Source organism: Somniosus microcephalus, chromosome 5 (genome assembly GCF_052327205.1).
Source record: "Somniosus microcephalus isolate GS21.2 chromosome 5, FLI_Smic_1.0, whole genome shotgun sequence".
In the NCBI taxonomy this organism is placed as follows: Eukaryota; Metazoa; Chordata; class Chondrichthyes; order Squaliformes; family Somniosidae; genus Somniosus; species Somniosus microcephalus.
Genome location: NC_140991.1, coordinates 211151668 through 211173928, shown reverse-complemented (window position 1 = coordinate 211173928; position 22261 = coordinate 211151668). Strand labels below are relative to the sequence as shown.

The window sequence follows — 22261 nt, the reverse complement described above, 5'->3', positions numbered from 1 at the left end:
TGGATAGAGAACTGGTTGGCGGATAGAAAGCAAAGAGTTGGAATAAACGGGTCGTTTTCCGAGTGGCAGGCAGTGACTAGTGGGGTACTGCAAGGATCGGTCCTTGGACCCCAGCTGTTCACAATATATATTAATGATCTGGACGAGGGAATTGGATGTAATATCTCCAAATTTGCAGACGGCACAAAGCTGGGTGGAAGGATATGCTGTGAGGAGGACGTCGTGAAACTCCAGTACGATTTGGACAGGTTGGGTGATTGGGCAGAAACATGGCAATTGCACTATAATGTGGATAAATGCGAGGTTATCCACTTTGGTGGCAAAAACAGGAAGGCAGCCTATTATTTGAATGGCAATAGATTGGGAGAAGGGGAAGTGCAAAGAGACCTGGGTGTTCTTGTGCACCAGTCGCTGAAGGTAAGCATGCAGGTGCAGCAGGCGGTTAAGAAGGCAAATGGTATGTTGGCCTTCATAGCAAGAGGGTTCGAGTACAGGAACAAGGATATCTTGCTGCAGCTGTACAGGGCCTTGGTGAGACCGCACCTCGAGTATTGTGTGCAGTTTTGGTCGCCTTATCTGAGGAAGGACGTTCTTGCCATGGAAGGAGTTCAGCGAAGATTCACCAGGCTGATACCGGGGATGGCAGGAATGACGTACGAGGAGAGATTGTGTCGATTGGGCTTATACTCACTGGAGTTTAGAAGATTGAGAGGGGATCTCATCGAAACCTATAAAATTCTGTCAGGCCTGGACAGACTAGATGCAGGAAGGATGTTTCCGATGGCCGGGGAGTCCAGAACCAGGGGTCATAGTCTAAGTATAAGGGGTAAGCCATTTAGGACTGAAATGAGGAGGAATTTCTTCACCCAGAGAGTGGGGAACCTGTGGAATTTTCTGCCACAGAGGGCAGTGGAGGCCAGTTCATTAAATATATTCAAGAAGGAGTTGGATATATTTCTTAAGGCTAAAGTGATCAAGGGATATGGGGAGAAGGCAGGGACAGGGTACTGAATTTGGATGATCAGCCATGATCTCATTGAATGGCGGAGCAGGCTCGAGGGGCCGAATGGCCTACTCCTGCTCCTATCTTCTATGTTTCTATGTTTCTTACAATGCAGAGAGGTAACAGAGATATTGGCTCCTATATTTATGGGGAGGCGGGGAAGGAGCAGGGGAGCACAGTAGTGGAGGGGAATCCTGGAAATCCGAGAGACGTGGAGGTCCTGCCAAATTTAAAGGGAGGACCTCATTATAATTTTCTTCTTTTGTTACCTGCCCAGCAGCCAGCCAGGTTGTCAAAGCCAGCGGCAGTCAGGCAGGAGGAAGGGAAAGATCCGGGGTTGGTGGGGGTCAGAGCCTGGCAATCAGTAGGGAGGCAGGGAAAGATCAGGGGGCTGGTGGGGTCGGGTGGGTGGTTGGTGTCCGAGCCCAGAAATTGGGAGGGAGGGAGGGAAAGATCAAGGGTTTTTGGGGGGTGCCGCGGGGTCAGACGATCGCGGCAGAGCAGAGAGGCCATAATCGACAGAAGGGAGGCAGACAGTTTGCATAAGGGGTCGGGGGGGGGGGGGGGGGAAGCACTCCTGCTCCTCTTGGCTTACAAGGAGTGCTCTAAAAAAAACACTTACCTGCTGGGGCTGGATGCTCCAGTCTCCATTTCACTGCCAGGTTTCCCGAGCTCTGGGAAACCTGGCCGACAGCTGTTAAATTTTAATCAGGCTCCCAACTGCACTGTGGGGGCTCGATTAATTATTATAATGAAATGTCCTGCCTCTCCAATACGGGACACACGCACGCCATGCTACCCGCCGGCGTAAAAATGGTAGCAGGTGTGTATGCAGCAGGTTGGAGACGCATGCCACGATTTAAAATTATTATCCCCCAACCCTCTCCCACCCGTTGTGTGTGTTGGGGAGGGGGGGGGGGGGGGGTGGTGTTAATATCACTCCCATTATATTCTCCACTTTACTGTACCCAATGCCTTTATATGCTATTAAACAAGCAAGGTTTTTATTTTCATATGGGGTTATGACAAGCCCTTTTACTGTAATTAAAACTGAAATCTCTTTTCTCGATGATTTGTAATAAGAGTGGCTTCAATTTTCCTCTGACTTTTAGCAGTTACCCATGAACGGTAGGTACATTCAATTAAGAGGATAAAGTCAGTTCGTTATATTTGCTGTACTTGGAAGTTAATTTTATTTAGTTTCAAATAATAACTGACTCCTTAAATATCAATTTCCAGCAAATGTTTTGAGCAGATATTTTTTGCTTATTAGTTAGAAAATTCAATCAAATCAGAGTTGGATTTTTAGCTGTAAATTTTTTTAAAAGACATAGTACAGGTACATCTCATTTCTACTGTTTAGTTATTTTCAGTCAGTCAGTCACCACAAGGTCCATTAATCATTCTCTTACCCAACAGTAGTACTACATTTTCAGCTCTTGAACAGTAGGAGTATCCCAGTACAAAGGTCAAAGCAAAACAGACACAATCATGGACTGATGCCCTTCCCCTCCAAAACCTTTTTTTAAAACTACAGCCATCACAATGTAGCGATTTTTTCTTTAGTCTAGTATATTTCACCTCTTGATTCTATTTTTCCAATCAGATACAAGAAAAGTGCTATTGGAAACAATTTAGTTGTAAATAAGCTATAGCTATCCTATCCTAAAACTCTATGCATCTTTGCACAGGGTTTCATGACTTAAAAATTTGGGGATGCAATTTATGAGTCCGTATAAGTAATTTTGGCACAAAAAAGGCACAAGTATAACTTTTACACCACTGCTAGCTACACAATAGTTATTGTGCAAGCAAATGCTATACACCACAAATGTAAATGTAGCATGCAAATCACATGCCAGGTGTGATCAAAACTGCTGAAATGTTTAATTTAGTGGATTTTACAGAAAATGATGGATAGGTAGGAGTAATTTCAAGGTGGTAATTTGTACAAAGGGTTCAGATAGTACCAACTATGAAAGGAAAGCTCAAGCAGTTGAACAATTCTGAGTCCCAAGTAATTATGCCCAAATATCAATTTCTTAGATATTATTCACTTTATGGGTAGTTTTATTTAATTTTGGATCTTTTCAGCTGGTAGGTGTCATTATGTCAATCATTGATGTGTTGCAATTGCTAATCCTTCAGCACTTTACAGGTTACTACTGAAGTTTTATCAATAAATAATCTTGAGCGGCTTACTGAGAAATTCTGTCCCAGTGTAAAACAGATGCACAATGTACACAGAATTTAAGCAATCAACTGTATATTATTTATATAAATTTGTAACACTATCAGGATTGTTAACATCTTGTATGAACGTCATTAGCAAAGCACAGCCACAGTTAGAGCACAGACACAATTACAGGCCATAAACAAAGTGATCCAAACTGAACAAAACTCATGCAAAAAATTATTTAAAATATTTAATCTAAAGTGATTCCAGGGTACAATTTCAAGATTTATGTAATCTTGGGATTAAGATAATGGTTAGAACCTACTCAAGCTTTCTACTGCAATTTAAGACATAATCTGAATTCCAATTAGATTACACCCTTGTAATCATTTCTAGATATCTATTCTTTTCTATTTAATGATATTACAGAAATATCAAACCACAATATACCAGAGCATTGATCATTCCCATTACAATATAATTTATCACATTAATTAAATACACTGCCAATAATGATTTTCATATACTAATTCTGCTCATCATTCTGAAAACAAGGGAAGTTTGCAATGCTCCACTCATCAAATGTGATTTGATTTCAATAAATACTTAATAAATGCTACAAAATATCCACGGTGATACTGAAGTAATTTGATTTCAAAATAAACCTCAGGTTCACACAGGAGAAAAAAATACAACATGGTATGGTATCAAAATATATTGATAACCAATGATCCTCATGTGAGTAATGTGCTCATTACCTTGTTCTGTGCAAATCTCAATGATTCATTAATCACTCCACAATTACTCTTATGAAGTGCAAGATCTGTAGGTTTGTTTTCAAGAAAACTTATCCATAAGTATCAGTATTGTATACTTGTTGAATAGAAACAATTAGCTGTGGCGTGAGTAAAGTTAAAATGTAAACATCCAACTTGAATCATATTCATAAATTCAAACTATTACTCTACTGTCAAACCTAATAGAGGAACTGTCAAGAGGTGAAAAGATGAAAAAAGGACAAAAATACAGACATCAATAAAGTTAAAAACAATCCAATTCCAATTTATCTCTGTTCTTTGGTATAATGGAAGAGCACACCTTTTTTGCATCTGGTATTAGCTACTAGACATGGCTATAGAATCTCCATCAGTTTTCCTGACAAAGCTGTGGCAATTCCAAGCAGTAATTGAAATTCCATTAATCTGATGTACCCAGATTCGATACAGAAAAATCAAAACCTCATCCAGTGCTTTATCCGCTCACAATAACCTACCAGTGAACTCTCCCTGTTAGCATAGAGCAAGTTATGATTTCACAATCAATCAGGCTTGCAGCCAGCCAAAAGGCAGATTGGTAATGGTGGGCCTGGCATTTATTTTTTAGGCTTTATCAGTTTCCGTAGGGGAGCGTTGGCCTGGGGAGTCTATGCATTACCCTTCTTTGCTGTGATTTAATTGCTGCCAGCAATCAAGAAGAAGCACCACTGAAGTGTGTGTGAATTACATTAGAAGATATAACGGATGTTTCTTTCCTACAGTACCTAATAAACCATAAAGAAACCCAAACACATATGGCTTGAGGGAATAACTGGAAAATTAGGTGGTCATTTGGGAATTGAGTGAACTTTTGAACTAGAAAGACTCAGACAGAGATTGAAGGAGGAAAGCAGACACAGAAATAAAAAGGACTGAATGGGTGTAAGTTTTTTGACCTTCACAGTACTTCGAAAATTATATCAGCATTATGAAAAATCATCCATTGTACTTGAAGTTTATAATTTACCAAAAATGATATTTTGTCTGAATGCTAACTAATAAAGGGCAAAAGGACAGACATTATAATTTGATTTGTATAAAGCTCTTCATGCAACCTGAACCTAATTGAGCTATTAATATATGCTTCCAAATACCTGGGGGGAGGGACTAGGTGGTGCCTTTTACAAAGAGAGTAATTCTAGAATTACAAATGTCATTCACGTCTCATCCAGAGATGGAAAAGATCACTATGCTCTTAATAGATGCAAGTAGGTGAGTAACTATCGTATAAATAAGAGGCAACGTTTCTTGGGTACCAGCACTCTACAAATTTTTACTCATCTCGAATGGTTAAGCAATGGAGCATACAGTTATGGTTCAAGGATTTGATCAAGATGATGCTTAAACGGTTACATCCCAAATGAGAGAAATTAAGAATCCAGGTGGTGAATAGGGTACATAATACAAAAAATATCCACATTGGGCAATCATGATTTGACATGTAAACTGCATCAATTTGAATAGGCTACATGATGTAGAAGTGTAGTGTTGTGTGTCTGAGATGAAGGCTGTACAGTCAGGAGATGGAAATGCAACAGCAGTGCCACGGACTTACCTCATAATTGACCCAGGCATGTTTAATCTCAGTCACAAATGTAAATTTGCAGAAATTTGATGCTTTAGTGACAGCTATGGGTCTTCAATACAACACAAATGTAACTATTATTTTCCTTTAGCAAGGATTGCTTAAAATCACTCAATATTATCTAGATTCCAAAGGAAGTTTAGAGAACAGGTGCCATTTTCAATTTATTAATAAGCTGACCAGAAGGGATCCTGATAGCTGCAGATAATAAATTATAAATGTGCATTTAATATTACTCGTATGAAAATTCACAGCTCTGCTTCTCAACACAAATATATAAAATAAAAGTGCATCACAGTTAAGTTGGTTAGATATGATTAAGGTCAAAGGCATTGCAATACTATAGAAAAGTTATAATTATGGAATCGGATTGAAAGTATACAGGTGAAACTCAATATCTAGTCAACTCTGCTTTGACTTTAAATGGCATTACACTAGTTACCAGAAATGTTTGTTAAAATGATTTGTGTAACACTTAAAAAATATGGTTTTAAATTCAATAATTAAAATACCATTTGTGGTTTTGAATAAGCTACAACATTAAGGGCTAGATACCTCTCTGAGCTACAAATCAGAGAAAAAGGGTTAGAAGACAAATGCAACAAGATTCGCATCCAAGCTATATACCTCGACTATGTCTGAACATTTTAAAATTCACTCTGATATAGTCTACATTGTGGTAACTACATACTTCCCTTTTTTTAAAATCAGTAAAGTGAGTAAAAAAGATCCTGCAACAGACGCTGTACAATTTACATTTTCATACAGCAGATTATAATTATTACATTGTTTGTATTTTACTGCCCATTACAATCTGCGACAATCATACTATAGGACACTATTTTACCCACTTGTAGGTCTTTCTCCTTGGTTTATAATATAGTTATAATACTGCAAGCACCATTTTCACACAGGTACCACTTTTGGAAATGAAGTAATATTGCTACACTCATATTGCTCTCTAATTAGGCAAAACTGAGCTCCACTAATGTGTACTTAAAATTGCTTGCACACTGCTTTGCTCTACCTGCCAGTGATAGTTCTTTTCCAGTTAGAAGCTCATTATCCAGAAACATTTTTTTTAAAAGTACATTTCCAGTTGTAAACAGTACACTTTTTTAAACATAAGGTTCAATTTGTGTTCATGTAAGTGGGTTATTTTCACACCAATGGATAAAATCATAGAATCTTACAGCACCGAAGGCGGTGATTTGGCCCATCGTGCCTGTGCCGGCTCTTTGAAAGAACTGTCCAATTTAATCCCACACCCCAGCCTTTTCCCCATAACCCTGCAAATTAGCCCTTTTCAAGTACATGTCTAATTGCCTTTTGAAAGTTACTATGGAATTTGATTCCACCACACTTTCAGGTAGTGCGTTCCAGATTCTAACAACCCTCTGAAGAAATTTCCCTTCTAGTTCTTTTGGCAATTATTTTAAATCTATGACCACTTGCCAGAGGAAACACTTTCTCCCTATTTGCTCTATCAAAACTCCTCAAGTCTGAATACCTCCATTAGGTCTCCCCTTAACTTTCTCTGCTCTAAGGAGAACAATCTCAGCTTCTCCAATCTCTCCACTTAACTGAACTCCCTCATCCATGGTGTTATCCTGATAAACCTCCTCTGTACCCTCTCCAGGGTCTTGACATCCTTCCTAAAGATTGGCACCCAGAATTGTACACAATACTCCAGCTGAGGCCTAACTTGTGATTTGTAAAGGTTTAGCAGGACTTCCTTGCTTTTGTATTCAATGCCCCTATTTACAAAGCCAAGTATCCATACACTCTCTTAACCACCTTGTCAACCTGCCCTGCCACCTTCAACAATTTGTGAATATGCACCCCCAGGTCCCTCTGCTCTTGCACTCCTCTCAAAATAGTAACATTTAGATTATACTACCTCTCTCTCTCCATGTTGTTTCTCCCAACGTGCATCACTTTACACTTATCCACATTAAATTGCATCTGCCATGTGTCTGCCCATTTCACCAGTCTGTCTATGTCCTCCTGAAGTCTGCTACTATCCTGTTCACTATTTGCCATGTTGACAAGTTTTGTATAATTTGCAAAATTCAAAATTGTACTCCCTATACCAAAGTCCAGGTCATTTATATAAACAAGAGAAAAGCAATGGCCCCAATACCGACCACTGGGGGACCCCACTGCATACTTCCCTCCAGTCAGAAAAACATCCATTCACCACTACTCTCTGCCTCCTATCCTTTAGCCAATTACGTATCCAAGTTACTACCATCCCTTTAAGACCATATGCTTCTATTTTCCGAATAGGTCTGTTATGTGGTACTTTATCAAATGCCTTTTGAAAGTCCATGTATACATCTACTGCACTACCTTCATCAACACTCTCTGTTACAACATCAAAGAACTCAATCAGGTTACTCAGACATGATTTGCCTTTAACAAATCCGTGCTGGCTGTCGCTTAACAACCCATGCTTCTTCAAGTGAGAATTAATTTTGTCCTTGACTATGCTAGTTTTCTCACCACTGACTTTTGACTGATTGGCCTTTAGTTACCAGGTTTATTCCTTTTTTTTTTTGAACAGGGGTGTAACATTTGCAATCCTCCCGTCCTTTGGCACCACTCCCATATCAAAGGAGGATTGAAAGATTGTGGTCAGAGCTTCTTCTAGTGCCACTCTAGATGCGTATTACAGACGTGGAACTGCTACAAATTTTAACCTTTCCCTCTGCAAATGTCAACAAGCATTATATTTGAAGAGAATAAACATGAGCTCAACAATTCACAATAGGTGCTTGTGCTCATTTACAGAGCTCAGTGCAGAGCTAGTTTTTTTTAAAGAAAAATCAGTGTTTGAAATATACCCAGCTTCTTTTCAGTTGTTACATCTTAAACCACAGCAAAATAAATATAACTCCTGCACTGGAATCAATTTTATGCATTCGACAGCAAATAGAGATAATAGCACTGAATTTGCGGTTGGTATGACAGCGTACTCAGAGTGCGCCATCATACTGCCTTTAAAATTGACCATTTGCGCATGCACTAAATCCCAAGGAGCAGGAGCCTGTTTGCACAACGTAAATGGGGGGGGCGGCGGCGGCGGGGGGAAGAGATGAGAAAATTGCAATTTCAGGGCCGTAAAAGGGTTTGGTCGTTACAATTCTGCGGCGACAGGGTTTTGCATTTGTGTATTATTTATATAATGTTATCAAGTTTATGGCATCAAAATAGATTTTAACTTTTTGTCAGGTCATTTACAGATATATGGAAATGTATTGATGCAAGCTTGCAATTGTGTTAAAAGAAAAATAAATCTAAGAGTGAAGGTCAGCCAGTATTTATAGTGAGGCTGTCAGGTTGCTATGCTTAACTCCACTGTAGGCTGGATGCCACAGGGCTTTGTGTTTCCTGATTGACTAGTCAAAGGAGCACCACCCCACGTGATCCCAGGTACACTTGTGCACAACGGTGTGCCCCTGGGATCCGTGGGCCACTAAGCTGCGCACAACTCTGCAGCATTTCAAAGTAAGTTTTCATTTGGGGCTTCGTACCAGGTAAGTGCAGATTTTGTTCGGAGGTCGGGTGGCGTACTGGGCCAACATATAATGCACATTAGTGCTAATGGCATTACAGTGGGAAAAATATTATTTAAACTTTTAACGTACAAGTTTACATATATACCTACTCCAAGTAGTAAAATCATCCTTTCTTTGCTCTGCAGCAGCGCTTTCATTTTATTGAGTTCAAGATCAAATTGCTGAAATTCTCTGCATAATTACTGAGACTTAAGCTCGCGATTTTAACCTAACTTGCCCAGCAAGAACGGAGACGCCCGATTTACACTACACTTGATTTTCAAATTAATTGATTTGCAAAGTCAATGGGGTGCAAAATCGGGCCGGACTTAAATTGGGCATCTGACCCAAACACACCCCATTTTCACTGGGCGTGTTAGTTAAAACCGTGCCTTAGTCTTTGTAGTGGAGCACTTAAAAATTAAAAAAGCCATTGAACAATGTAATGGCTACACCATAGAACACAACAATGCAGTATATGTAAGCAGAGATGAAAACTAGACATTGCTCAGTGTGCAATTATGCTGTTGACATTTGGGGGCGATTTTGCCAGCCCTGTGGACACAGGTTTGGAGGCGGGACTGCTGGGAAAATGGCAAAATAATCTGGGGGCGGGTACCCATCCCGCCTCCGTGCCATCATCCCAGGAGACGGGTACCCGACTCGCGCCGGATCCCGTCTCCTGGAGGCGGGAAGGGAGATTACAGCCACTTAACTTCCTGTTAACAGGTAGTTAATAGGCAGTTAAGAGGATTATCCCCATTTTTCCAGCAGAGGTGTGGGCTTCCTGACGTTGGGAAACCCCGCCAGGGTCAGCGAGACTAGCAGTGGATCTGCGGGGATGAGAGGGGTCCAAAAGTGCGCTGTAGAGGTGAGTGATGGGTGCAAGTGTGGAGAGGTAAGTATGTGAGGCGAGTGAAAAGTGTTAGAAAAAATTTCCTTAACTTTGTTTCTTCCTGCTGGCTTCAATCGTTGGGGATGCGGAGGCTCCGGCATCTCCACGGCAGAGATGACAGAATGGCTGCTGCATTCTCCGATGCAACAACCATCTGATTTCTGCTCTGGAAATAGGTTTGCTGAGCCTTGATTACAAGAACTCACCAAACAACAGGGAATGTCAGTGTTTGACAGCTTCTCAAAGCTGTCAAACGATGACAATTCATCCGTCAAAAATTTCTGACAGATGAAACGTCATACACTGACGTTCTCTGTCACCGGCTTTCCCTTAATTGGCCTGCTAAGCCCGTTGGGCGGGCTTAACAAAGTCAATCAAGGGAAAATAGCGTGGGTTGGCCAGAAGTCATTGGGGGCAGGACTAAAACCCGACAAGCAGCAGTCCTGCCTCCAACACGCCCCCATTGGCAAAATCACCCCCATGTTGTTTGAGTGCAACTCTCAGGGAAGATTTTACTGATGCATACTTCTGGTGTGAAGCCTTACTCATCGGAAGCATACATTGGAAAATCATGGGAAGTGCACAGATGATTTTGCGATAACACATTCCTAGCAGGTGAGGCTCCATGCATAGTACTGTATATGATTTTTGTAAAACCAATAAAAAGTGTGTACCATCTACAAGATGCACTGCAGCAACTCACCAAAGCTCCTTCAACAGCACCTTCCAAACCCGCGACCTCTACCACTTAGAAGGACATGGGCAGCAGACGCATGGGAACATCACCACCTACAAGTTCCCCTCCAAGCCACACACCATCCTGACTTGGACCTGTATCGCCATTCCTTCACGGTCACTGGGCCAAAATCCTGGAACTCCCTTCCTAACAGCATTGTGGGTGTACCTACACCATATGGACTGCAGCGGTTCAAGAAGGCGGCTCACCACCATCTTCTCAAGGGCAATTAGGGATGGGCACTAAATGCAGGCCTAGCCAGCCAGCGACGCCCACGTCCCATCAATGAATAAAAAAAAAAAAATTTTATTACAAAAATTTAACATAGCATTTTGGAACGGAGAGCCCAAACTTAGTGAACACATCATGGAAGTCGCATAGAAGGGTACTTTCTTTTTTTTTAAAATTATACACAAGTTGGTTGTGTTAAATTAATCCGCTAGGAAAGAAACAGGATTGTAAAGTCCTGACATTATGCTGTGCACAATTGAATATCACATTGTAAGCATTATGAGCCCGTAGAAACCTTGCTTCAAAACATGCTTCTTCATTCCAATTAGAAACCTATATTTCAAATTTTTGGTTAGTACACTACTTGGATATGTCAAAAGTACCACTGTATTAATATTAATAACACATTTCTAATGCCATTTCTTACTCTATGTGCAATCCTGCTAAATGGATAGTCAGATTTTATACCATGAATTAAGACCACACCCAATTTTGCTCAACTATGAATTGTTAAAGTTTTTATTTCTGATTTAAGTTTAATGATTGCTTCAGATCCTGGAAATTCTCCTTGGTTAAACCATTCAGTATAAAATCATCAGCAACTTTCAAACTATGTACATAACTTCTAGGCTGCAATTTCAGTTTCATGTTAAAACATTCTGGTCAGTATTTCAATGCTGACAACAGGACATTTTGAAATTAATGGAATTGCAATATATTTCTCAACGGTGGTATTAGGGGGAAGAGAATGAATGAAACTAACTTCTGCTTAACTCTTAGTCATGAACAAGAATCTCATTTGATTCTCAACCCTAAATTGAACTACATTTTATGAGTGAATGTACTCAGCTAATCTCAGCTATGGATATCCTCAGCAAACATGTTAGACAAATATAACAAAGACAGGCTAAGATGTTATTACTGGTTGCTTTCTGGGAGCCATGGTTTATTTCTTAAACCCATCTCAAAAAGAGCAAACAACACATAATTGAAAAATGCAGTACTGTTTCCTTCTAATGCTTTTTTCAGGCAGCTTTTCCCTTAGTTCATATATTCTTTGAATAAACAATCTTTACTGGATAAAAATTCAGTGAAAGGGTTAATGTACCTTTCCTGGTTTAATTTTCATTAAAAAAATACCAGTCAGGGGCTAGCAATTTATACAAGATAAACTGTAGGATAGGGACAGCTGCATAATCCATGAGCCCTGTAATGCAAGTGAATAATTGTAGCTGCAACACCAATGGCTTATTTTCGGTTAACTACGAGTCCTTAGCTTGTGTTTCTGTTATACGAAATGCACAATATTATTATATGCACATAGGACATGTTTAATGGAAAAATTTGTTATTTCATTTTATGACATCTTCCGGTGATCTTCCTGTTCTGGTTACAAGATTAGCACACTACTTCAGTTGGAATATGATAGTTTCAATAATATTTAGGAAAAATGTTCCCGGTGTAATTCAGTGGAACCATAATGCATCTCATTAAAAGAAATAGGTGGTCTATAATGTAAAAATCAACATTGCATTTTAAGTTCATTGCCTTGATAAATCTCCTTATGTACAAGGATCTGCTATTTTAGCTGCTAGACATTTTATTAACCCTTACCATATAGAATAGCTGGTTATTTAAGGGAAGTGGCTGGTGCTTTAAAAAGGTAAATATAAATCAGTGACTTACTATAAATTGTAATTTTCTAAATAAATTGCAAGTTATTGTGCATGCATTTAATGATGGCATAAAAATCAGGATTTTCTTATAAATTTCTTTAGGGTATGTAACATTTCTGAAACTACAAACAGCATCCTCAAAGACAGTTTTCATGTTGGTCTTGTGTAGTAGGAAACAAATGACATACTAGAAACTAGTAAATATATTTTATTTTTGTTAGGAACAGATACGTTCTACAAGCTTGACAAGTATATTTTAAACTGAGCTTCATATTGAGACTAAGTTTTGTGCTTTATCGATATAGCTGCTTTTTTCTTGGTTGTATACACTATGAATACCACTAGAGAGAGCTCTTCAATTCCTCATAGCTGCCTTACAACAGGGACCTAATCAATATCTCAAACTGGAGGCTCAGATTTCATAGTTTCTAAAGAAAAACTGGCAAAAGCAGATCATACGAAGATAAACATTATTACATACCATCAGCAGCAGCTTCTTCATGATTATCATAACGTTCAGATGCCAGTGAAGCACTATCTGGCAAAGGTTCTTCACAGCTGTCAGAATCATCCGATTCCCCTACAAAATAATTAAAAATTTAAGCACAGTTAACATGCACAGGAGAATTGTCCATTAAAGTTTAATGAAGTTCAGTGTAGACACACAAACACACGGGTTAATAGTCCCATGAACATAGGCAATGCGGCCGTAGAAAGGGGCCTCACCGGGTGTCCAAAACGCCTGCCTGTTTCAAGCGGTAGGCCCGTTTCAATATGGAAATGGGGTCTTATGACGTAAATAGTACCCCAATTAGCATTTTAGGCCAGAACTGGTCGGAGCATGTGACGTGCAGGCTCCGATCAGTTCCATGGGCGATGGAGCCGAAGAGGCCTACCAAAGGTAAGTGTTGAATTATTATTACTCCTGCTCCTCCTGGACCCCCACCCTCTGCAATTGTGACCCCTCCATCCGCGTACTTACCTTGCTGGCAAGTTTGGCGCCCTGCAAATCGCCTGCCAAATTTAAATGAGGCCGGGGCCTCAAAATCATGAGGGCCTCTTTGCCGCTAGAACAGGCAGCCAGCCAGCGTGTTACACCAGTTGCTGGCCGAGATTCAAACCTCCCTGAAATGAACAGTCAACATCATTTATATTAAAAAAGGAATTCTGCAGCATCAGAACTTCTGGGCATCACCAGCACTTTGTCAATAGAAGCAATTTTGCAAGCCTACTTTCAAAAGAACACTAATGGAGTAAAGAGGGTTCAGAAAAGAATGACAGAGGTATTTCCAGTATTTAGGGTTCGATGAATAATTTAATGTATTTTTATTGGAGAAAAAATTTAAATATGTGGTCCACTTCTATAAAATGTTGACAGGTATGGATAATTTAACTTAAATTGATTGCAAAGCCAGAGGACACAGTACAAAATTAGCAACCCACAAGCGAGCCAAGAGATTAAAAGCAGTTTTCCCTACTGAATGGTGAATATGAAGACGATTCCCACAAAAAGCAGTTGATTAACTCATTTAAAAAGAGAACTGGATTTAAAAGAGAACTGGATAAAATATCTGGTTGAAAATGAATGTTCTAAACATAGGCACAGATGATCAAATCTACAATGGCTCCAGTGCTGTAGGAATCATGAAAATATCATCTATGGAATGCAATTGGTCTGGGTTGAATAGCTAATTGCAATCTTCATGTTCATTTACACTACAACCAAAATGTAGATACAAAGCTATTTTGCCTTGCAATGACATTGTCATAATATCATAAATGCAGGCAGAACCTAGAGTGAGGGACCTGCCTGATATTGGAGCAGAGTGTAGCGAGACTCCCTGGAGAAGGAAGTCTCCCTCCGCTTCATTTTGGAGTCAGTTCAGGTACACTATGCAAGTTTAATGTCAGTGCAAAGCCAAAATTGCTTCATACCAAGACTAAACTTGTGGTACAAGCTTGTAGTATAAATGCACCTTTACATTGATATTCTAAAGTTTTGCTAGATTACCTTGGAGATATCAGGGATAAAAAGCTTCATGTTCTTTAATGTTTTAACTCCAATTATTCTCTCCCTCAGATTATTAAATACATTCAGTAGTGTCCAAGAGAAAGCAAATCAGGTGTGCAAGTAGCCATCAGAAATTCTGGTACAATTGCAAAATCAGGACCCAATACCACCAAATTTTATTGCAGGTAAAAAGAAACGAGATCCAGGCTCACTTGGAAGGTCCATATACTATGTTGGAAAAGCGCAGCAATATAAATTATATGGCTGAAATGCCATTCCAATGGCATAAACATTGGGTGCACCATGTGAATATGTTGAAGCTTTACCTCGTCCATGAGGAGGTGGCCCCCTCTGTTCTGCTGACCTTGCAGAAATGCAAGGAGGACAACACAATTGATTTTATAGTGAAGAATGAAGGGGAGACTTTGTGCGGAAGATTGATACCATTTCCTAGTTATTTTTGAAACAGATATAGCAGGTTAAAGAATTGATAAGTGTTCAGCCTCTGTTCTCAGGGAAACTTGGTTACACATAAGACTGTGCAGATTACAGGAAATTAAATGACCTGACAGTAGTTGATGAGTGACGTATGCCTTACATATAGAAGATCCTTGCAAAGCCAAGGCATGCCAAGTACCTGTCAACTCTCATCTAAATCAAAGGTTATTGCAAGTTCTACTATATAAGGAAGCCATAGTGCTTTCTGCTTTTGCGACAGCTTTTCGGCCATGGACTGTCGCAAATCAGCCAAACTTTGTGCCTTTAACAAGCTGAAAGTGACACTCTGTGCAGAACCTGCCCTAGCCAGTCAGAATTACATTAGTAGTTTGCGGTAAACACAGCTGTGAACGACGGGTATATGGTCAAGGAGCAGAGGATTCTATTATTTATTTGAGCCACAAGCGGTTGCTATACAAATTGTCATACTAAACAATTGGGAAAGAATACATTAGTGTAGTGTGGGTATTGTAAAGGCAGCTGTTTGTATCTCTATGGCAAACATTTTGCAGTATATTCAGACCACAATCAACAGATTTTGTTGAATTTGACCCAGGACAAAAATGTTCACTGCAAAGATGCAGCAAATGAAGAAGATGGGCTAACCCATGAAATGTAACTCATGGGGACTGTTTATCAGAGCAAATAAGAGGTACTCCCAAGAACCTCTTCAAAGGGATGGGGAGAGTAATTTGACAGATTTCATGTATTGTCAAGGTATAGAGGCAGAATTAGCTTTGCATATAAACTGAATTAACTTTAAGAAATGGAGATCGCAAATTTGCTCAGAAACTGGGAGGCAAATATTTGTTCAACATGGGGGGTGGTATTTATTTTCAACTGAAATTTCTCATTCCTCCACTTTGAGGACATCCTCTGGTATTCAGTTGCTTAATATTTGTCAAAAATGGACATGATGTTTTCTATCCTGCAGCTTTCCTCATTTACTCTGTGGCGTCAATCAAGGTACTGCTTGGGCTGTCACATAACCTGAGGTGGTGTCCCATTGATTCCAAATTGTCATATTGTGGTGGAGCCACCAAAGGACTCCGAGCAGTTGTACATAATTCCTTTAACAGCATTGTAGTTATAACCTGTGTCTGTATTTTTAATTACTTTGTTTAACTGTACTATGTCTAGTTACCTTTACAGCACGGTTTTAACGTGATGATGTCATGCCGTTAGTCACGTGACCTCACAATGGCGGGAAGAACGTGATGACATCATCCAACGGACCAGCCCAACTGTCCTCGTGGAGTCTCCAGAGAGAACAGACCTACTATCAACGTGTTCCAGCAGTTTCCAGTCTGAACCAGTTTTGTTTCATTAAAATTCTTTGTTTTAATTGCCTGAGTCTTTTCACTAGGAACCTCCGTTCCTACAATATAATATTACATTGAGAGCACCACCTACAGGTGTAGCACCTTTGGAATTTCTGAGACCATTCACCATTTTTAATGTATTATGGATACTTTGTGCTCTGCATAAATAAGGATACGGCTGCAGCTGAGGAAGGACTAAGATGGCCACCATCCCCCAGTACGTCTATCTTTCACAAGACAGTTTTTGTACCATACAACATTAATGCGTTAAGTCAGGCAGACCTCACTTGGATGGTGTGAACAACACTCATTTGTGGATTATTCAACCTGCAAATGGAAATGTTAAGCCATTAAATGCATTCCAGGGAGAGGCTGAGGAAGCAATAAAAGACAGTACCAAGAATACCGTGGGAACTAGGAACCAAGTAAAATCGTACCAAAAGCAAATATGAGACTCTCTTTTGCATTGATTTCTAGTGGAACAGATGATATAGTTAAAGGTAGTTTCTGCTGAAATTGTACATAGTTGTTCTGTACATGTCCAATTTGTTTAATTTCTGAAAATAAATCTAGTTTGTTAATTTGGAACCCAAGTCCAGCTCATGTGCAAATACTATCTTCCGCAGTCACTTGGAGATAAAAAGGGCAGCGGGCAATCGCAATGTAGGACTGAGAGTCCTAAAAAGGTACGAGGTCTCAGAAGGGGCAGAAAAAACAGAGGGCATTGTTGGCTGAGGAGTCCACTTAAAAAGATTGTGTGAAGACCAGCGTGAGGAAATGGCTCTTTAAAATACCTTGAAATTATGCTATTATGGTGCCAGTGAATTGTGAGACACTTATATCACCTTCATCATCCCAGTAACCAAAGTTCAGACTTCTTGTGGTACAACATTGGGTATTTCCAGAACGGATCAACAGTTTAATCCAGAAAAAGATCAGTTTTCACCAGGAATACTCTATGCATCCCAAGTCGAAAAATATTTAAGAACTTGATGGTCCTTTTATCAATGTATTTATACCTACAAAGTTAACATAAATGACTTTCTTTAAAAGGTCAAGGTCACAAGATGCTGAATGAAGCAGTGGAAGACTACAAGCAGGGCTTGTGCACAGCAGAAGTGACGAGGAAAGTAAATCCCAAGGAGGTAAAGGATATCAAAGCCTATTTAAAAATAATGGCCCAGAATTTGCGGTCAGCAGCGAAGTGAAAGCTTTCACTGCTGGCCCCGAAGTACGTTTCACATGAGCCCTATGTTGGGAACTTTGGGTTTTCTGACCTTCAATTCAAATCAACGAAAGTTGGTGGGGAGTCCTTTGTGCAAACTACTGTGACATCAACAGGCTGTCTAAGCGGCCAATCAAAGCGCAGAATTCTCAGAGACAGTGAACAAGGAAGTGAGTAAATTCTTAAAATTCTAACTTTTTTAAATAGTTAGAGAGAGCAAAACAAAGATTGGGACTCTCTCATGGGCAAAAGGCAAACCTGAAATAAAGATGGACAAACTTTAAAAAAAAAAAAAAAAATTGAAAAGTTTTCTCTGCACAAAATTAAAATTAGTTTTCCAGGCCCTTAACATTTGTTTAGCAGTAATAACGCTGTCAGAACCCCAGTTACACCTAATCCCTATGGGTCTAACTTTTAGTGGGGAATTCAACAGTGTAATTACTACGGAAGAGCCGAAGTTTTCTTCAGTTTCAATGATTTGACTGATTACACAAATTGCCGGCTCTGTGGGGTGGGGGCACAGTGCAGCCTGTTTCAGAGCGGTCAATAACTGACCAGAACTTCAGGATTTCCGCATGCGCCAAATCCCGAAGTTGCGGTCAGTTTCAAAGGCAGAATGACACTGAACGCTGATGGTTCGCCATCATCCCGACCACAAATTCCAGGCCAACAACTGACTGTTCTCAAGAGTGGATCAATCTCAAAGAATATGCCACCCATGCTGATGAGTGCCAAGAAAGTCTTAGTGCCAAAAACTGGCACTGAACAACAACTTGCATTTATATAGCGCCTTTAACAAAGTAAAACATCCCAAGACGTGTCATTCAACAAAATTTGATACCGAGCCACATAAGATATTAAAACAGATGGCCAAAAGCTTGGTCAAAGAGGTAGATTTAAGAAGCATCTTAAAAAGAAGAGAAAGGTAGAGGCAGAAAGGTTTAGGGAAGGAATTCCAGAGCTTAAAGCCTCGACAGCTGTAGGCATGGCCACCAATTGTGGCGCGATGAAAATCGGGGACGCAAAAGAGGCCAGAAATGGAGGCGTGCAGAGATCTCGGAGGGTTGTAGGGCTGGAGGAGGTTAAAGAGGTAGGAAAGGACAAACAGTATAAAAAGACCAGTGTTAGTGCAAGCAGCACGGAGTGCTAGCAGCAGAGAGTGCCTTTTGAGAGTTTGGGTAAGTGAGAGAGTTAGGGTAAGTGGGGTGTGAGGTGCTGTTTGTGTTTTGTTTTTGTCTTGTTTTTCCTGCCAGTCTCAGGATTAGCAGACATCGCGGAGGCGGAGCAGCGAGGCGAGGCCTAGTCGAGGCAGCCGGGAGCAGCAGCGGGTGTCGAGTCGGAGCAGCGTGGCGAGGCAGCTTAAACAGGCTCCACAGGCAACATTCCAAAGGGAGGCCAGAATTCAAAAGTGACATCACAGCCAAGCTGGTAGGTGATTGGCTGGTTGGTGAGTGCTTTTCCTTCCCTTTGAAACCTTTATAAGTTGGTAAGTTCAATTAAATAGAGGTGTGATATTCATCATCTAGAATCGGGGCAGAGGATATTTAAAAATAATAATAAAAAATTTAATTAATTACATAGAATGGCAGAGCAAGTGATGTGTTACTGCTGCAATATGTGGGAGCTGGTGGACACTGATGTTCACAGTGATCACATTTGCAGTAACTGCTGGCTGCTCGAGGAACTCCGGCTCCGTGTTGATGAGCTGGAGTCCGAGCTTCAAACACTGCGACACATCAGGGAGGGGGAGAGTTACCTGGACTCTGTGTTCCAGGAAGTAGTCACACCAATTAGATTAACTAATTCAGATGTATTCCGTGGTCAGGGACAGGAGGGTGTGACTATGAGTGAGGCAGGTACGGGGATCCAGGAGGAAGTGTTGGAGGAGCCGCAGCCCTTGCTCTTGTCCAACAGGTTCGAGGCTCTTACTCCCTGTGAGGACAGGAACAGAGACTGCAGGGAGGATGAGCAACCTGGCCACAGCACCGTGGAATGAGGGGCCATTCAAGTGGGGGGGGGGGGGGGGGGGGGAGTAAAAAGAAATGTTATAGTGGTAGGGGATAGTACCATTAGGGGGATAGATAGGGTTCTTTGCAGCCGAGAGCGAGAGTCCCGAAGGCTGTGTTGCCTGCCCGGTGCCAGGGTTAAGGGCATCTCCTCTGGGCTGGAGAGAAACTTGGAGTGCGAGGGGGAGGATCCAGTTGTCGTGGTCCATGTTGGTACCAACGACAGATAGGACAAGAGGTTCTGCTGAGGGAGTATGAGCAGCTAGGGGCCAAATTAAAAAGCAGAACAAGGGTAATAATCTCTGGATTACTACCTGAGCCACAAGCAATTTTGGCTAGGGTAAATAAAATCAGAGAGTTAAATGCGTGGCTCAAAGGCTGGTGTGGGAGAAATGGGTTTTGCTTCTTGGGACACTGGCACCAGTACTGGGACGGGAGAGAGCTGTTCCGTTGGGACGGACTTCATTTGGCCAGTGCTGGGACTAGAATCCTGGCGAATCGAATAACTAGGGCTGTAGAGAGGGCTTTAAACTAATTAGTGGGGGGGGGGGGGGGAAAAAGAGAGCGAAAAATAAAAATGTCAGCGGAAAAGGCAATAGAGCAAGGTAGCAGTGGGGGAATTAAAAACCAGAGCATGTCAGGAAGGGACAGAATGTATAAAGATAAAGGTAGAGTAGTAAAGGGGGTAAAAGCAGGAATAAATTGTCACAAAACATATTTAAAAGTTCTTTATCTGAATGCACACAGCATTCGTAACAAAATAGACGAGTTGACGGTACAAATAACTACACGAGTATGATCTGGTGGCCATTACAGAAACATGGCTGCAAGGTGACCATGACTGGGAACTAAACATCCAGGGGTATTTGATAATTAGGAAGGACAGACAGGAAGGAAAGGGAGGTGGGTTGGCTATGTTAATAAAGGATGGAATCACTGCAATAGTGAGAAATGATATTGGGTCAAAGGATCAGGATAGTGAAACAGTTTGGGTGGAGATATAAGGAATAATAAGGGGAAAAAGTCACTAGTGGGCGTAGTCTATAGGCCTCCTAACAGTTGCAACCCTGTTGGTCGGAGTATAAATCAGGAAATAGTTGGGGCTTGTAATAAGGGAACAGCTATAATCATGGGGGATTTTAACTTTCATATTGACTGGACAAATCAAATTGGGCAGGGCAGTCTTGAGGAAGAGTTCATAGAGTGCATTAGGGACAGGTTCCATGAGCAGTATGTAACTGAACCAACCAGGGGGCAGGCAATCTTAGATCTCGTCTTGTGTAACGAGACAGGATTAATAAAAAATGTTCTAGTAAAGGATCCCCTTGGAATGAGTGACCATAACATGGTTGAATTCCAAATTCAGTTGGAGGGTGAGAGTTGGATCTCAAACCAGCGTACTAAGCTTAAATAAAGGAGACTATGAAGGTATGAGAGCAGAGCTGACTAAAGTGGACTGGGAAAATAGATTAAAGTGTAAGACGGTACATGAGCAGTGGTGTACATTCAAGGAGATATTGCACAACTTTCAAGAAAAATATATTCCAGTGAGGAAAAAGGGGCGTAAAAGACAGCCATCCGTGGCTAAGTATAAGGTAATAAAGGATAGTATCCGACTGAAAACAAGGGCATATAAAGTAGCCAAATCTAGTGGGAGGATAGAAGATTGGGAAGCATTTAAAAGCCAGCAAAGAATAACTAAAAGATTAATTAAGAAAGGGAAGATAAATTATGAAAGTAAACTAGCAAAAAATATAAAAACAGATAGCAAGAGTTTCTACAGTTATATAAAAAGAAAAAGGGTGGCTAAAGTGAATGTTGGTCCCTTAGAGGACGAGACCGGGAAATTAGTAGTGGGGAACATGGAGATGGCAAATACGCTGAACAAATATTTTGTATCAGTCTTTACAGTAGAGGACACTAAAAATATCCCAACACTGGACAAACAGGGGGCTATAGTGGGTGGGGGGGGGGGGGGGGGGGGGGGAGGAGCTAAACACGATTAAAATCACTAAGGAGGTGGTACTCAGTAAGATAATGGGACTTAAGGCGGATAAATCCCCTGGACCTGATGGCTTACATCCTAGGGTCTTGAGAGAAGTAGTGGTAGGGATTGTGGATACATTGGTGGTAATTTTCCCAAACTCCCTGGATTCAGGAAACGTCCCAGCAGATTGGAAAACTGCTAATGTAATGCCCTTATTTAAAAAGGGAGGCAGACAAAAGGCTGGAAACTATAGACCAGTTAGCCTAACATCTGTGGTTGGTAAAATGTTGGAGTCCATTATTAAGGAAGCAGTAACAGGACATTTGGATAATCATAATTTAATTGGACAGAGTCAGCATGGTTTTATGAAGGGGAAGTCATGTTTGACAAATTTGCTCGAATTCTTTGAGGACGTAACAAACAGGGTGGATAAAGGGGAACCAGTGGATGTGGTGTATTTGGACTTCCAAAAGGCATTTGACAAGGTGCCACACAAAAGATTACTGCACAAGATAAAAAATCACAGGATTGGGGG

The 22261-nt window shown here is 40.7% G+C and overlaps 1 protein-coding gene across 2 annotated transcripts in view; it reads right to left on the bottom strand.

The window, feature by feature from the left end:
• skap2 (src kinase associated phosphoprotein 2) overlaps positions 1-22261 on the bottom strand; it is a 380245-nt gene that overhangs the window by 339599 nt on the left and 18385 nt on the right. For both annotated transcript variants that reach the window (XM_085988646.1, XM_085988647.1), the window contains exon 4: positions 13159-13257. In XM_085988646.1, the coding sequence (XP_085844772.1) occupies positions 13159-13257 (99 nt within the window). The remainder of the gene's footprint in view (positions 1-13158; positions 13258-22261) is intronic.